This window comes from Mytilus californianus, unplaced genomic scaffold (assembly GCF_021869535.1).
Source record: "Mytilus californianus isolate M0D057914Y unplaced genomic scaffold, xbMytCali1.0.p SCAF_6, whole genome shotgun sequence".
Lineage (NCBI taxonomy): Eukaryota > Metazoa > Mollusca > Bivalvia > Mytilida > Mytilidae > Mytilus > Mytilus californianus.
Genome location: NW_026262712.1, coordinates 77,167,875 through 77,186,328, shown reverse-complemented (window position 1 = coordinate 77,186,328; position 18,454 = coordinate 77,167,875). Strand labels below are relative to the sequence as shown.

General features: G+C 31.3%; 1 protein-coding gene across 1 annotated transcript in view; it reads left to right on the top strand.

Moving 5' to 3' along the window:
* LOC127706619 (uncharacterized) overlaps positions 1-18,454 on the top strand; it is a 127,694-nt gene that overhangs the window by 109,013 nt on the left and 227 nt on the right. Inside the window, exons 72-88 of the mRNA XM_052211275.1 lie at positions 57-464; positions 1,891-2,041; positions 2,780-2,916; positions 4,773-4,858; positions 6,527-6,701; positions 7,516-7,636; positions 8,274-8,481; positions 9,876-10,067; positions 10,705-10,927; positions 11,931-12,228; positions 12,843-12,892; positions 13,565-13,578; positions 15,039-15,128; positions 16,104-16,154; positions 16,444-16,515; positions 17,370-17,444; positions 17,972-18,061. Of these exons, the coding sequence (XP_052067235.1) occupies positions 57-464; positions 1,891-2,041; positions 2,780-2,916; positions 4,773-4,858; positions 6,527-6,701; positions 7,516-7,636; positions 8,274-8,481; positions 9,876-10,067; positions 10,705-10,927; positions 11,931-12,228; positions 12,843-12,892; positions 13,565-13,578; positions 15,039-15,128; positions 16,104-16,154; positions 16,444-16,515; positions 17,370-17,444; positions 17,972-18,061 (2,441 nt within the window). The remainder of the gene's footprint in view (positions 1-56; positions 465-1,890; positions 2,042-2,779; positions 2,917-4,772; positions 4,859-6,526; positions 6,702-7,515; positions 7,637-8,273; positions 8,482-9,875; positions 10,068-10,704; positions 10,928-11,930; positions 12,229-12,842; positions 12,893-13,564; positions 13,579-15,038; positions 15,129-16,103; positions 16,155-16,443; positions 16,516-17,369; positions 17,445-17,971; positions 18,062-18,454) is intronic.

Sequence of the window (18,454 nt, the reverse complement as noted above, 5' to 3'; positions counted from 1 at the left end):
GATAAGTATAAATGAAGCCAAACAATGTCCTATTTGCACCCTCTTTTTCATTTTAGATATGTGTATCGGAAGTGCTGAATACATAGATGACATATTACCTTGCCAGTGGGTTGGATTAAATGCATCTGGGTCAGCAATGATAAAGGATGGTTATCTTTATATAAATGGATATAAAACTAGACCATTATCAGTAATGCAGATTCAGAATAATAGCAACAATTCAAGTGTTGATGTGAGTGAAACATTTCACATGGAACCTGGTAGAACTTTGTTTATGACAATGCGAGTCTGTAATGAAGCTATGTTGTGTTCTAATAAATCCCTTGGTTCTGTTACTATCACAAACAACACGACTAAACTACAAACTTCAGAACATGGGGAAAGTATCCGTATTGATTATGATATGTCTTCTTCTAGAAGAGAAAAAAGAGAAACTCCAGTGTTATCTGTAACAACTCCTGAAGGTATGTTTGATCCTAATGCCATTAAGCTAAAATGTTGCTTTTATGCCAATGTACAACTTGGCTAATGTCATCCTTAGGGTGTCCACTTTGAAAAATAGTTCTGTACTTTTCTGCTGACATGTTACTGTAAATAAAACAGAGGAATCATATTGTCTAATTGACACATTGTAATGGATTGAAATTATTTGATTTCAAAGCTGTAGTACCATACATAGCTGACAAATACTTTAAGATATTTTGGATGAGTTCTGGTATCAGAAATTCCAAATTTGATAAATATCCTAGATGACTTGGAATAAGAAGAGAAAAAGCAATTACATTATCTAAGGATTTTAAAAGATTGCAATTATTTTACTGAATATTTCAGGATTAAAATTCAAATTGATGTTTGTTAACCATAAAGTGAATGCTTGAATTTGATAGTAACATGGCACTTTAAAATTCGTTACCTTATCTTTCATATCACTTTAACATGAAAGTTATTAAGCCAAAGTATGAATGTAAAGATGTAGTGAAAATAAAATCTAATAGGATTGTAACAATATTTTTTTTTTATTTTTGCACTTGCACTATAACACAGTGGCTCTTTGAGATTAGATTGGATAAATTTCTGAACAGATTGATTTTGATCTAATGAAACTCAAAACAATTGGGTAAAATTGGAGATGAATTGGTGGGGATGATCACCAACACTTACATTAAAATATATTTTGAAAAAAGCTTAACTTGATGTATTATATTTGATTATAATAAGTACTTGCAAGTACTATGTTCTAGTAAATTTAAAGCTCAGGAAATAATGAAAAATCTCATGAATTACTTAAATGTTTTGCCATAGATATTCCAGGGCTTGTATTTCCTATCATGATTTCCTTGATAGAGGGTTGCTGCTCACATGGAAGCTATTAAACCAAGAGTTCCAAGTGGAAAAGCTGAAATCATCCCTTAGTAAGTTTTACGGACGCCATCACGAGTTGGTTGACCGTTATGGAATATCCATTTCACAGATGATAGCGGATATGTTCCTAATGTCGTAACTACAATTCCGTCCCCTTTCCCGAATGTTACCTACCGAATTAAACTTATTACCGGGTTTGTACTAGTATGAGCAACACGACGGGTGACACAGGTGGAGCAGGATCTGCTTACCCTTCTGGACCACCTGAGATCACCTCCAGTTTTGGTGGGGTTCGTGTTGCTCAGTCTTTAGTTTTCATGTTGTGTTTTGTGTTTTATTGTTTGTCTGTTGGTCTTTTCTTTTTAAGCCATGGCGTTGTCAGTTTATTTTCGACTTATACGTTTGAATGTCCCTCTAGTATCTTTCGCCTCTCTTTTATAGTCTGTAGTAACGCTATTAGCAGTAGCATATATCCTTTGTAATAGCCATAACTAGTCTTTATATTTTTACCAACTATACTTTTGACAGGATTAATGCCAGGACAAAGTATAATGCTGCAGCCATTAGACGATGAAGACTTATCAACAGACTTCAGAGCTGATGTTGCACTTAATTTCCAGCCATATATTGTAAATCCTTCTGAAACTGAGGATATGGTAGAGAGATTATTGTATAAAAGGTTTGTTTATGACTTACAATAAGTGAACACCTTTTTTTCTTTTTTGTTCACTCTCATATTATATAGACTGAAATCTTTTCTGGGTAAAGATTGATAAAAAAAACTTATTTGGGTTTCGAAACAAGGGATATGATATAGTCTTTGTTTTGGGCCTCTAAATAGTAGTTGTAAAATTGTTTCAATCCTTTCAGAATAATATTATTTTATTGATTATTGAGTTTGATGATATACTAGTAGTTTTGTCTGGTCACTCTTTCACAGGAAGGTTATTTTTTATGTCCTAATTTACATTTTTGACAACAAAGTGCCATGTGCATATTGATTGTGATTTAATGGATGTACATGTACTTACCCCCAAAGATTTTTTTTACTCAAACCAGCAATTTGCAAGAAGAAGTGCAAATTGCACAGTTGTTGCTCAAATATAAATACACTGATCGAAAGATCTAAAAAGACAGTAATTTTAAAAGTTTAAATTGTGAGAAGATTAATGTGTATAGGAAATATGTAGGACAAAATTCAAGTATATTTTAACTGATTCTGACAAACTAATGTCCAATGTATATCTGAATGATGGTATTTGATATCTTAAAAGTTAATATATATAATGGACCAAAACGGGCTTTACATTCTTCTTTCATTTGAAAATCTGTTTTGTATGCGTATTCATATATCTCATACATTCTGCCATTAATAAACACATACAATATTATAATGATTTCTTTCATATCATTGTAGGATAAGATCTATTCTATATTCTTTCTCAATAACACCAGTTGGTCACCTGCCTATGCCAGGACCTTTGAACATAACAGTTGAAAGAAAACAGGATGAAGATGAAGTTTCAAGAATTTCTCTTATTCATTGGAACCCAAGTAAGTATCATTGAATATTATTAGTGTAAACATATATTGTCTTTTAACATTATCTATGTTTTTTCTTTCCTTAGTTTTTCTTTATATTCATTGTTTATTTTTTTTTATTCTGCTCATAGAGAGTAAAGGTTGGGTTGGCAAAAACAAATATAACCCTGACATACATACTTATCCAAAGTCAGCAGATAGGATATATTCTTACTTGGTTTTATTCCTCAAATTGTGTTTGTTGATAACAAATCTTTTTTGTCCAAGTAAGACCATGACTGTAGTCGTATCAATCACTTTCCTAGGCTTGGAATGTTTATAGTTTAATATATGTTAATAACACTATCCTTTTGTCAGCATTCTCCCCAGTTTGATCAAATAGCACCATTGAATTTATATAGCACCGTTTTCTAAAAGGAGTTGGTTCGATAAGGCCCCTAAAAATGGCCCCTACTTCAAGCTAAAATTTCAAATTAGGATTCATTGACCAATATCAAAACGAATCATTGCTAATACAATGACTAGATAAGAGATATGTCTTTTTGTTGAAAATTTAAGTACTTGTGATCTTATTCATGACGTCACAAATATCACTCATTTTGATTTTTCCACGAAAATTCAATGAAAACGGGTAAATTTCTATTGATGTTTTGGACAGGAAACATAGGGCGCATGCGTCGACAAATAAGATCTTACAACATAATGTTTGTTAAGACATTTTACATTTCTGACTTGAATGTTTAGTTTGTCGACTCCTGCGCTCTATGTTTCCCAAGCTTTAATTTGGTAAAAATCCAGACGATTTTGTCAAATTTCGCAAAAATCTAATTGGGATGTAAAAATCAACGTATTATAACAAGACTTTGACAAAAGAGTTCTATTTCACTTTTTCACATGTCTTTTCATCAACTTAATAAATTTTTTATCTTGAAACATTGAACTTAATAATCGGGGCCAAAAATAACCCTTACCAAACTTACTCCTTATCCCCACATGTGCAATACTTTCTATTTTCAGATCTATGCAGATAGCACCATGGTATCATGGATATAAGGCCCCTGCGAAATGGCCATTCAGGTGTCTACTTTTATTGGATTTTAGGGTTGCCGTCACATAAATGTATACATACATACTTTTAATTACCCCACCTGAAAATAGGGCTATGTGAGCCGAAGTCATCAATTTACCATGTTGTTTTCCATTCGTTTGATGTTTTTGAGCTTTTGATTTTGCCATTTGATAAGGTACTTTCCGTTTTGGGTTTTCCTTGGAGTTCGGTTTTTTGTTATTTTACTTTTCTGTTTTCTGCCTGTCAATCTTGTTATCTGTTTGTTGTTAGAGAATTGACATGTTCGTCTCTTTTTAAACCACTGCCCGAAATTGAACCAAAGTTTGCAGAATTAACATAAGGCTATTAACATAGTAAATTTTCAAAAATCGTCTCAGAAAATTACAAGGCAAAAAGGTTTGGAAACTACTTGAAGGCCATTTTACATTTAATTTTGATTCAGCCGAAAATTTAAATTTGTATCTTTAAGACACATTAAAAAGGCAGCCATTTTGAAATTTGAGAAAGATAAAACGTTATAGAAAACCATTTATTTCTCGATTTAAAATTGAAACTTACTTTTAGAGTGATCTTTATTTAACTTCCTAGCGAACACACCAATACAAATGTTCATTTTGATCTACGGCGTTGTACAAAATACAACAGCAATTGCAATTTTGATTGTGACGTCAATCTTGTGCAACTCATGTTCTATTGGAATAAAAACATGCGTTTGTCTGCAAAGCGAAAGAAGGACGTCATATTAGAATACAGGATTATTGGATCCTCTTGTTAATACTTATTATATTTGTTTACATAGTTGAACAGCAGTGGATGCTTTCGTATAGGACATGTGATGACTCTGATGGAGTAACAAAAAATACAGATAGAACTCAGACCTTTTTTGTAAGTATTTAGTTGTAGTTTCCTTTTACAGTAACTTGTAGTTTCCTTTTACAGTAACTTGTAGTTTCCTTTTACAGTAACTTGATTATAAGTGTTTCTCTCTACCTATTGTAGTTCATTAAAAATGTGCAATTAGTTTTATCAAATCACAGTTCAACTCGTCAAACTTTTTTAAAAAAATGCTGAAAAGAACACAACCTTCAAAGTGCAAGTTGATAAAATAAAGCATACTTACAATACGATTTGAATTCCACTTCATCGCTATTAAGAACGTGTTGCTAAACATTTCTTTATATATTGTTATTGTAAAGAGTCATTGAAAAGGTGAGAGATAGTAATTTTTGAAATGCTATCAAAATGTCCAATCTAAATTTGCATACTGTTTTTCTTTTAAAAATTCTTCTATATTTGTAAGAATCAGACATCAGTTTGAATTAAAACATGTTATCTTCCGTAATATGTATGTGAAGTTACAATATGCTGTTACTGGTAAGTTTCCAGTGGAGATAATCTAATATCTTTTCCTCATACTCATTGTCTAATATTCCTTTAAACTTCATGAAAAATATTTAAGCTACATGTATAAATACATTTCATGTAGTAGTTTAGATTTTAATTTAATGACAACTTTGAACCATGACTAGAGAAACAACCTAAGGGAGAGATACTTAAAACCTTAATTTTGACATTTTTTTTAACAATTCGAAAAGTAGCACCTTTCTTTTTAAATGACCCATTACAATGAATATATCCTTCAAAATTGTTTGAAGTGGAATTGACATTTTATAGGATTGTAAATATGCTTTATTTTATCTCTGTGCACTTTTATGACTATATTGTGGTTTTCTACAGCAGTTGGTTAAAATTTCATACAAATGGAACAGTTGGATTTGATAAAACAATTTGCAGAATTTGGTCAGAATTTTAAGTGAACTGCAATAGGTGGAAATCAACTCTAACAGTGAAGTCACAGTTGAATGTTCATCAACATTCATTGCCATTATAGGACGAAATGGGTTAAATTATATTTTCTTTTAGAGAATGTATGTGCTTCACTTGGGTAAAAAAAGGTTCATAAAACCTTAAGATTTTAAACATCATTAATGTTTGTAAACAAAAAAAAATGATGAAAAATATAACTTCTGTAGTGGTCGCTTGGCAGTATTTTTTTTCCAGAAGACCGATATAACAGTCTCAGAAATGAATGTCTTTCAGATCTGCCTGAAAGTTTAACAAGGAGCCTGTGTACGCGTATATTCTAACATCCACCATCAATTTGATAAAGACTTAGTAGGAATAATGTATGTAAGGTCCTATGTATAACAAAATCCACATTGCATTTAGCTTATATGAAAAAGATACCTGCTAGTGGCAGTCCTTAATTCTTGTGGGTCAGTTTTAACATTCTCCTCTAAACAAACAACGCCAAATATTTTCCAGCTGTATAAGAATGCTGATTTGAAGACTCTCTTTAAATAATCCTAATTGTAACTAATTAGTTGGTATTCATAGTGGCAACATAACATGTACCACATCAGATGCGATTTCTGTGTAAATTCAAATTTTCTTCATGTTTGCAGAGTTGGTCTAGAGGGTGGTTTGTGTCGTCAGACATATATCATTCAAATTGACAATGTATTTAGTACATACTCTCAACTTACTGTTTAGGTTTGTAATACAAGATCAGTACAATCAGACACCATAAAGAGGAAGAGAAGATTTGCTGAAGGAGCTTATTTCTCAGAAGAAACACAGTTTATTGTTGCTGTTGTTGATAAGAATGTTTACAACTCACCACCTGTATTGTTGAGTCCTGATATTTTGATAATGGACGAAGATCAAGGTGTGTTCTTTATGTTAGTTAGTCTTGGATGAGTTTGAAAAATTTCTACATTCCTGCAATATGTGCATTTTGCACAAAAAAGGCAATAACTGTTAAATCTTGGGTTAATTTTTAGTCCCCGAAAATACTACAAAATGTTTTCAGATGAAAACTTGAGTTAGCTATCACTCAATAATTTAATATTTGAAATTGTTAGGAGTGATTTAATACAGATTAATTTAAAATTAAAGCATTTCAAATAGGCTTTTCAGAGTTATTATAAGATGTGATATGATTGCCAATGAGACAACTCTCCAATACAGACCAAATGACGTATAATGCCTATTTATAAACATTCTAGTCTGAAATACTTGATGCTTCTCCTGTCTCCATTATATTAGCAAGGGTATCTGTGTCCAATGACCGTATTCCATTTTTGTTACACAACATGGCGCAAACAAAAATTTTAGATATTTTCATTATGACCTATGTTGGTTGTTTATAAACTTTTTCGTAAAAATATTCCTCCGAAAATGCTTTTTTAAATGATATGATTAAACAAAATAGTTGATCAGGTCGAACTCAGAAAGATGGATTGTAAAATCATTTGACATCAGCTGTTCACTTTATCAATATTGAAATAAGAATTGGACAAATATTTTAAAACGTCAAGGTTAATGCAACTGATCAGTTTCAAATATAAACTCTTGAATAATGGTTTAAATGGTTTGATGCAAGTATGTGTTTGTAAATCAAGATAATATATTCTAACCTTGACAGTTTTCAGTGGCAAAATGAAAGGTGTTCATATAACCATTGCATTTTAATTTTCCAGGCACCATACAATATACTCTGAGAGCTTCTGATGAAGAAAATGATTTGATTGAGTACTTTATTGAACCATCCTTCAATGTTTCTGATATAAATGGAACATTATTTTTAACTAAAACTGGAATGTAAGTTTAGTTTAATGTCAACTGCGTTGATATGCATATAGATCTTTCACTGTCTGTGTCATTATCACATACTGTCTTATCTGTGAAACCTTTAAACTATTCAACCGAAATTATATAACATCATAACCAGGAAGTGTTGTATTGTAAGATTAAGTTAATTTCCTGATGGCATTGATATTTTATCCCAATGCATTTAGTGTTCCATTGATGAAATGAACTGACTTGCCGCCGGACAAACAAAATAACGAGATTTTAGCTTATGTATGTTTTCTGCTCTTTGGTCGGGTTGTTGTCACTTTGACGCATTCCCCGTTTCCATTCTCAGTTTTATAAAACCTAATTATTAATTTATATTGATTATATGTTGTTTGCCATGTTTGCCAGAATTTCCTGACATTTTAAAATTTATGAACAAGTTGTAACCATTTCCAAACTTAGAAAAACAGTAAAGTTTCATTGTTCTATTCATTTGGTGTATTTTGAATTGTATGTCGATAGTTAATCCACATAACGGTGAAATTTTGATTTAGTATTGTATAGATCTATCTTTGCGGATAAAAACGTGTAAACAAAGTGCCTCCATGTCACTCAAAATATGATTTTGTTTAGGGTGAACATTGCATTGTTCTGCTTTCAGATTACTTTATACCCCATGTAGAGATTGTACTGGTAAGGAACAGATACCAGTTGTTCTACAGGAGGTTCAGCGAGATAATTCAATCACTGCTGTTCACAGATTGATTACGTTGACTATCAGTGTTGCACAACTGAATGATCCACCAATTGTCTTTATGACTCAGTATGGACAAAACATTCTCCATGATGACCCGACAGAACCTGTTCTGGTACATAATTCTTGTTATATCTTAATATAGATAGTAGAATGAAATGTGACACTCAATCCAGAGGAAGAGGGGTGCAGTGACAAACACAGCAAGAAGAAATAGTGATGTTGATGTATTTTCAAACAGTTTTGGGGATTATTTCTACAATTTCATATTTTTTGTAATGATTGATATTGCTGACCAATTATTCTTATTTAATTTAAGCATTTCACAGTTCACAGTACAAGAGAGGCACAATATACCAAAGGGATAATCAAACTCATGAGTCAAGAACGAACTGAAAATGCCAGGGCAAAAAAAAGACGACCAAACCGAAAATACAAAATATAAAGCTCATGACTGAGCCACACAAACCCCATCAAAAAACGAGTATGATCTCAGGCGCTCCGAAATGGTAAACAGATTATACTCCACACGTGTCGTGCTGCTCGCGTAAGTACAAACCCTGGGATACACCTAATTTGGGAGGCCATATTCACGGAAAAAAGGACAGGAATATCATTACAACAATTGTATCATTTCCGTCATCATCTGTGAAACATATATTCCGTAACGGTCAACTAACACGTGATCGCGTCTGTTAATTTCCGAAGGGATAATTTCAACTTCACCACATGAAATTCTTGGTTTAAAAGCTTCTTTTATGCAACATAGGAAATTTTGATAGGAAATATAAGCTCTGCAATATCGAGAGATCTATACTCCATATGCAGGCGCTGCTGAAATGTTCCTACATATAAATGGAAAATTTCACAATTGGGAATCTCCAACTTTTGATATACTTGTTTATTTTTGGGAAAGTTGAAATCAAAACTATAAAAGATTTCAGGTAAAACAAAATCACTCGATAAATACAGGAGAAGTATTAGTTTATTCAATTATATATTAACGATTTAATTAAGCATTCAAATCTAAAAACATACCATAAAGTTTTATTTCATAACTCTATTGTGATTATATCATATATATGAAACTGATGTTTTGCTTTTTAAACAGATAAATATAGAATAACTAATCCAAGAACTCACTTATTCTTTCTATTACATTGGCAATGGGCGTTTTAATGGAAATAAAATAGAAAATGCAAGGTGACCATATCTTTTTCTACGCATTCACAATTTGTTTTGATGTAACATTATCGACAACAACACTTATTGTTGTATGAAGTCAGAGGAGTGAAATAATCGTGTATATTTCATATGTGAAATTATCAGTTTTTATTTCACTGGGAAATCACGGTTATTCATTGCAAACAATGAAATAAAGCAATATAAACTTGAGTAAGCCTTCAAATAGAGTCTATTGGCGTAAATGACTGTCTCACCAAAAATATGTCAATTTATCAAGATATCTGAGGGTTAAAGTTATATATGATCAATACAATCTTTTTATAGGTCTATTTAGAGCAAATGAATGCTTTTAATATAGAAAAATGGTCCGGTGAGTTTTCTGCAACCTTTGGTGCCTATGATATAGAAAAACAGGATTTATTTATAACTGTGTCAGAACCTTCACATGGTAGAATACTGTTATCAAAAGGAAGAGAATCAGTTCCAGACCTGGAAGCTTGTCCTCCTTACAAACATGTATGTTTCAGTATTTTTGAAAAAATATGGTATGGAACTTTTGTTCAAATCAAGTTAAACTGACTTAACTGTAGGAAAGACAGTTTTACCAACACATATTTTAGTTTTCAACTTTCTAATATAGTATTCCTCTTTCATACAAAATTAAGAAAGTACGTTTTATCGTTAAAATTGATAATTTGGATTGTAAGAAATACATTTACTATTACCATTTCATTAATTTCATTAATATTTGTACCAAAAATGAGTGTTTGAAACACAGCCAACACCATGGCCAAAATTAATAAGATAAAAAAGACAAACAAAACCGAAATACTACACAGAAAACTAGCATGCACTTCATTTGATTAGTTGTCTTATTTGTAATCATACCCCATCTCTTTATTTTATATAAATTTATAGTAATTTGAGTCCTTTAACTTTGGTTTTACGCAAGTGATTTGAAAGGTTCCGCAATCATTGATTCATCAGTGACACCTGTTGTTTTATTCCTCTCGAAATCTATTGATAAGTTATTGTTGGTAATGTATGCTAAATGTTCTTGCTAATAGAAAAAAAAACTTGTTTGTTTTAACACGAAATAATATTGCAGTTTAGTGTATTGTAAAAAACAAAGGGCGTGTTATTATCTTTTCAGTTGACAACTGAACCCTGTGGAAATTTCAGTCATAATTTACCACATGACAAAGATACTTTGTCTTGGATTTATGCTAATATCACATATAAACAGAATATGTCATCATCTGGGAATGATTTTGTAAAGATCCATATAACAGATTCTTTGAATGCTACCTCTACTGTGATAACCGTCCAATTTGTTCTGATGGAATCCCCATGTCAAAAGAAAGGAGTTTGTACACGTATGTGCATATGTATCCATAATCATTTTTACAGACCTAAATGAATATTTATGATTTAGAACAACACTTGAAATAACTTGTATAGAAAATACTTAACAAAGCAAAATCTTCATTTTAAAGTGAAAGGAACAAGGAAAATATGTTGTAAAGATTGAAATACCATTAAAAATAGGCTAAAAATTGAGAAATGGTGAAACTTTTATCATAAAAAAATATATTAGATATAAGAAGATGTGGTATGAGTGCTAATCAGACAACTCTCCATCCAAGTCACAATTTGTAAAAATAAACCATTATAGGTCAAGCATTTTTATAGAATTGAGCATAGTTCATCTATTCACGATTTTTTTGAGTTCGGCGGCTTGAACCAAATAGTCAAAATCCTTACATGGGCAGATTTCTAGATGGTATTATAATTCATGCTTTTATTCATGCAGTAATTTACATAGTTTTACGTAAAAGATAATTTCAAGCCTGGTATCTATGATGAGTTTATTCAAACCTAATATATCTTTGACAGCAAACATTCATCAGTCGTTTTCACAAAAATTAGCAAACGATTTTTTTTTAGATCGATCTATAGGCAGATACATTCATGGTATACAATGTTTTTATTGCAATTTTAATAAAAGTTGTATCTTAAAAGTCAGGTGGCAGATGATCATGACTTTTGGTATAATGTAACAATCTTGTTTTTATGTACATCCATCATCCACTCCAGTTTTCTTCTATCAAATGTCCACTGCTCGTTTATTTGTTAATTTTATTCTGCAGGAGTGATCTGACGTCAATCTTAAATTTTTGAGGGATTAGCTTAGTTTCTCTGCTACTGCAGTACTTAAAAGACCCAGTTGAAAATAATGTGAAATACCTGTGTTCAAAAAGTTCGCAAGATGTATTTGTATGTCTACACTTGCATACTTTTAAATTTCTCTTTTAGTGTAAATATAGCTGATAAATATTTGTTGTGTTTACCAAAATGACCAGTTTATATATCTTTCAGCCAAAAGAAATTACCCTTGTAGGAGTGCACATAGAGCAGTAGACTTTGATAAGAACTACATATGTACATGTACTCTAGGATACACAGGGAAACACTGTACAGATGAAATTGATGAGTGTCAAAGTTCGCCATGTGTTCCACCTTATGTGTGCTATGACGTTTTGAACGGATATTACTGTGATTGTCCAGCAGATGATCCCAACTGTGTACTTCGTGCTTGGGCGATATCCCTGATAATTCTAGCAGCATTATTTGTAGTTATTTGTATCATACTTGGATCAATTTTGCTTAGAAGAAGGTAAAATTATTTTATGCAAGTATTGAATAGAATAGTTCTGTCAAATTTCACCAAAATCTCCACTTTTGACATATCTGGGTTGTACATTTTAACGCTTTGTAAGAAAAGCTGTACACAAATTATTATTAATTTTTTTCATGATACGATGGACTGATTTTGAGATACAAAATGATAATGTTATAATTACATTTTAAAGTGTGTATATTTCACGACAAAGAAGAAGATTGTGAAATAGGCGCATATAATGAAATAGTTATATCATGCCATCACGATAAAAAAAAAAAAGGGGGATATGGTTTTGATGTACAATTAAAAACTTGAAATAATAGGATTTAACCGATATCTTCTGTGTAGTGCTTGTGTATTGTTGCAAATCTTTTGGAAAGGTCATATATGCCAGGTTTGTTTATAATAAATTCAGTGTAAATGTTTTTGTAACTGCTTTGCAACATTGTCCTTAGTTGTACATTTTAAGTGTGAATTTAAAGTTATATTGTATTTGATTGAATTTTTTTGTGTGTGTATTTTCTCAATTCAATAAAATGTGCTTCTTATGGAATATCAAATGATATGTATTGCTTAAAAGTTAACTATATATCTTATTTTTGTTGAAGACTTTACAAGAATAAAGACCCTTTGCTTTTGTCTTGGAGATTTAGAGAAGGTAATTTTTTTGTTATTTCACTGACAGCAATTCATATAATTTTGCATATTTCAAATGGCCTGGCATATTTGGAAAATGAAACACTGTCATCTTTTTTATAATGTATACTGTTATACCTGTATCATGTTTTACCATTTACTTTATCCCATCATTCTGGTTACACTGCATAGAAACCGAAACTCTACTTATCCACTGTCTCTACATGTAAATCTTAGTTCCAATGAAAGAGCAAACATCAAAACAAATTATACATGCAAAACAATTAAACTTTTCTACAATATATTATTGTTTAACAGCTTTGATATTGTGTTTAATCTGCCCTGCATATGCTGATCTTGTCTAGATAAAGGTTTTATGTTGTACAAAAATAAATTCATTCACATAGTATACCATTAGTATAGCAGCAATGTAAATAACAATTCCTTAAGTCAGCAAGCACTATAAAAGATCCTTATAAACCGATATACATGATGCACTTGAATTTGGTGCATATTTTTCTACCTTGTTGATAATTAAAGTTTTTGGATTCTCATTTCCTTTTTATTTTAGTGAGACTGCATATGAATTTTAAAGATAATTTGTGATAAAAAGTTATACTGTCAGACTTATTCAAAGGTTTTTAATTTTTAAAAGAAACTATCGTATGTCATTTTTATCAACTTTTCTTTTCAGACATGAATGGAGAGGTAAATATATTGTAAAATCTGTATAGGATAGTTAGAAAGTAACTGATCAGCTCACGTGTGAGAGTGAGTATATAGTATCCTGCCTGTAAAGAGTAATAGAATATACTGGTTTACCCAAGAAAAGTGGGTTTCTATCTTATGCAATCAACTCCTACTACATTTTAATTCCAGATCTTTGACACTTCATATTGTACACATATAAATGATGTGAACCTGCTTTCATGGAACTGTTCGAGGATTTTTTTCCTTTATTCTTAGATTTGCGAACTCGGTAATTTTCAATAAAATTAACAAAATATAATACTAATTTGGTTCAATTTAGTCTCCCTACAGGTTAAATCCCAGTTCCTTGACAGTTCAAAAAAGGACTGGACATACTAAAGTTGTCCACTGCTATCATGGAAATGTTTTTAAGATTTGTTTCCTCACATTTTCCAGACTTGGAAACTTCTACAATGTTTAGCAAATTAAAAAAAAACCAATACCAATTTTGTGTATTTTAATGTCTACATTTTGTAACCCAGACCAAGGAGATTTTATATAAAGATTGCAGAACCATTAAAGTTGTGCCCCCGTTGTTATCAAAATGTTTGAGTATCAGTTTGCCAATTTTCCAGACATAGAACCTTATTAATATTTTCAGCTTTATTTTCTAAAATTGTTCCAATTCATTTGAAACGTTCATATATTGAAACTTTGCACCTGCTTTTCAGGAATTGTTTGAGGAATTTATCTCAATTTTTTTTAGCTTTTTGTCAGCATAGTTTTAACAAAGATATCAGTTCCTTCTATTTGAGTCTTTTTCTCAACAGCTTTAAATCAAAGCTGCTTGATAGTTTTGTTTCCATAAGAAATACCATTTACACATATTAAACACCAAAGCAGGGTTTAAGCGAGCAGTAGTTCACTGTGCAGTGTATGTTCTTAATGTCAGTATAGATCATCAATCTGGGTTTCGTACTTCTAGTATCCATCTATTAAATATTGATTCATTAAATGCAATATATATATGGTTAACATTGACGTATGTCAGCAAAAAAAAATCACAAATTAATCATGATCTTTTTAAATATTCAAGGATGACATATTTCATGTGATGCAGCGAAGCATCTCAATTAAAAGAGGTCAAATCCTGACCTATGGCTTTGACGTAGCTATACCCTGCTATAAATACTGCGGCGGTTACCTGTTTCAATCAAAATTTGAAGTTTGTTTGTGCAACAAAACATGGGATGGGCAAATTATACCCTCCAAATCTTCTCGAGCCTCAGGATCCATTTCTAGAATGAATCTCATCCTTCACATTCCAAGTTATGCTAGGATGAGAGATATTGGGATTTCAATAACCATTATTTGTAAACAACACTCTATAAAAGTCAGTGAGAATCGACCAAATGTATGCAAATAAGTTAACATGTGTTCAGATTGGAATGTAAATGGTCTTTCTTCCAATATTTCAGGATTATGATACAGAGAGCCAACTTAGTGACCATGGAATCTTCTTAAGAAACCTCATAGCCAGAGAAGATATCCCATATGCAGATCAAAAAGTCAGTGATTATTTTTGTGATTGAATAAAACGGTAGCGGTAGTTCAACCAGTTTGATTGATTGAATCTAATTTATGCCAAAATATTTTTGTTTCCAAACTGTCCATGTTGTTTACTGCACGCACCATAGACTTCTAGGAACAAATATACAATATGGATAGTTAAAAGTCTAATACCCTCATAATTATACCTATATGTAACATTGCTAACCTACATATAGATACTGTACCTTCAAAAAAATGCAATAAATGCAAATCCTTGTTAAGTACATGTACAGGTTAAAAACAAGGACATGTGGTATAATTGCCAATGAGCCAACTATCCATCAAAGTTCAAATGAAGGGATGTAAGCAATTATAGGCAATTGTACGGCCTTCAACAATGAGAAAAATTCGGCTTTTAACGGCTCCAACTCACGGCCTTTTTTTATAACAAAACAATTTACGAAAAACAAATATGACAGACACGAACCAATGACAACCACTGAACTACAGGCTCCTGATTTTGGCTAGGCACATAAAGAATGTGACAGGATTAGGCATGTTTTTGAGTTCTCAACGTCAAAAGATGGGAACGAGGCTCAAAAATTACTAACATTAAAACAATTAACACAAAGCGCCAAAAAAAGGTACTCGCAGTTACAGAAAGCTAGTTCAAAGCCAAATACAATTTAAACATAAATCATGTTCTCCCAGACTAAGTCTAGATCTTTTTGTACTGAGAAAAAGGACAATTCGGGAAAGTGTCGACATTAACTAACTTAAGTGTATTTTTTTTTTGTTAAATTGATTTTAAACCTTACACATGTATAAGAAAGATGAAGTCTGTCAGCAGATATTTATCATGATGTTTTGAAGTTCTAAAGGGAAATACTGGGTATATTTAAACAACTATCTTTTTTTTTTAATATCACTCCAAGTTTAGAATTACAAGAAATTCGTTAATACTAAGATAATGTACTTTATTCTTATTACAGAATGTTGATACAGAGAGCAAATTGAGTGCCCAAGATACCGTTTCAGTTGAGGTATTAAAACACTTTCGGTTAAATTTTTATTAGTTAGATACATTTGTAACCTTGGATATTGTGAAGTATGTAAAAGAAAGTTTATCATAAATCAATAATGATATTGGGAAGTAATAAACTAAAGAATAGATATAATTCCACTTGAGTAAGTTTGCTTATAACAACTGCTATTTTTCTAAACAGCACTTTATATATTATGATGTTGAATTAGAATGTATCAAATTTATCAATAAAAGGTAACCTTTCTACAAGTTCTAGTTTGAATGTTTAACTCCTTCTAATGTTACAGGATGTCGATATAGAGAGCAAACTGAGTGACCAAGAAGATTCTAGAAAAATCCTAGACATGGATGATAAACAGGTCAGTGGTGATCCTTGAATTGATTAAACGGTAGTGAATAAACTCATCATAGATACCAGGATTGAAATTTTGTATTTGCGCCAGACGCGCGTTTCGTCTATAAAAGACTCATCAGTGACACTCGAATAAAAAAAAGTTAAAAAGGCCAAATAAAGTACGAAGTTGAAGAGCATTGAGGACCAAATATTCCTAAAAGTTTTGCCAAATACAGCTAAGGTAATATATTCCTGAGGTGATAGTGTAAATTAATTCGTGAATTACATTTAATTTAGGCCAAAAATATGTCACTGTCTGTTTCCAAACTGTCCAAAATTTTTAATGCTTTTATAAAAAGAAAAACATTACTTACCAACTGACTTAGCCAAATAATTATGTTTTTTTTAAATCCAGGTTTATGAAATGTACTCAAATATATTGTTTAGGATTTCTTGCCTTAAGGAATACTCATATCTAGGGAAGTTGATGCATTCAAGTCATTTTTGGTTTAAGATTTATTTGTTATGCGTTTTTGTCCTTAAATATGAGCATATGATGAAATCTGTAAACGACAGTTTTTTACGACTGTCTGTTTTTAAAACTTCACTGCATAAAATTTAGTTATAACTGACAAGTTGAATTAAATTAGAAACTGAATTCAAAAAACTATTGCATGCAGTTTTTATTATGTTTATTGTACAATGAGCAAACGTTTTAAATTAATTGTTGGGATTTCACGAAATGCAATTTACAAATAATGAAATGAACATTTAAATTGCGAGTTATTAATTTTGGAACCTTTCGTGCTTGAATTTTCGTTATAATAAAAAAAACAATGTTCGTGTGTAAATGTTCATTATTCTCTTCTGTTGTCTCAGGATCTTGATACAGAGAGTAAACTGAGTGACCATGAAAGATTTTCAAGAAACCTCCTAGTCAGGGAAGATGAACAGGTCATTCCTTATTTTTAATGAGATAAATGGTAGCGATAAAGTTTACTAAATCAATAATACACTTTTAAATATAGTCAACCGTACGTAATACTGTCCATGAATGATGTTAATTGCCAACACCTATGTTTTAGTGCCAAATATACAATATGAACACTAAAAGTCTTATGCTTGTATCTTTATAAAGCATTTGATAATCTACTGTTCCAAAACAAACTTGTACAAACTCAAATACTGATAACGTAATTTATTTGTTCATGTTTTCTTGTTCCATATTATATGTATTACCTTAATCAAGAATATATGTTGAAGCCTGTCGTCAAAAGTTTATGATGAATAAAATAGGCTGAGTAATGAACTTAATAGAAGAGAAAGGTTATATTTTTATATGAACGATTATTGTTCGAACAAATGTTGTTTTTGTTTTTATTAATTTCAAATGACGCATAAAATGATTAGAATGGACCAATTGTATGGAAATGAAATAATATGTTAGGTGGAAATTTTCTTGACATTTCTTTGATTTACAGGATATTGATGCAGATAGCACAACAAGTGACCATGAACGGTTTTTGAGATACCTCCTGGCCAGAGAAGATATCCCATATGCAGATCAAAAGGTCAGTGTGTATTTAAAGAATTAAAGGTTAGCTGTTGGTACAATCTATCCAATTAATTACATCTAATTTATGCCGAAAATATAGGACAAGGACGTATATTCAGCAGCTAAGATATGACTCATCACATACAAGTTCAAATTTGATCTCAATTATTTCAGCCACATCCCAACATGTCAACAGAGATATTTGTCGTCATTATCAAAAAGAAAACATATGGGTTGATGATTGTAATAAAAACAAACTTTTGATATATGAGGAATAAACAAATATGTCGGAGGTACAGCACATTTGTTGCGTTTTTACATGCCAGTCTTCAATCCTAAACTAAAATTTAGATTAATAGTAAAGGCAATGACAACCATAGTGATATACAATTTTATGTGCCGGATTTCC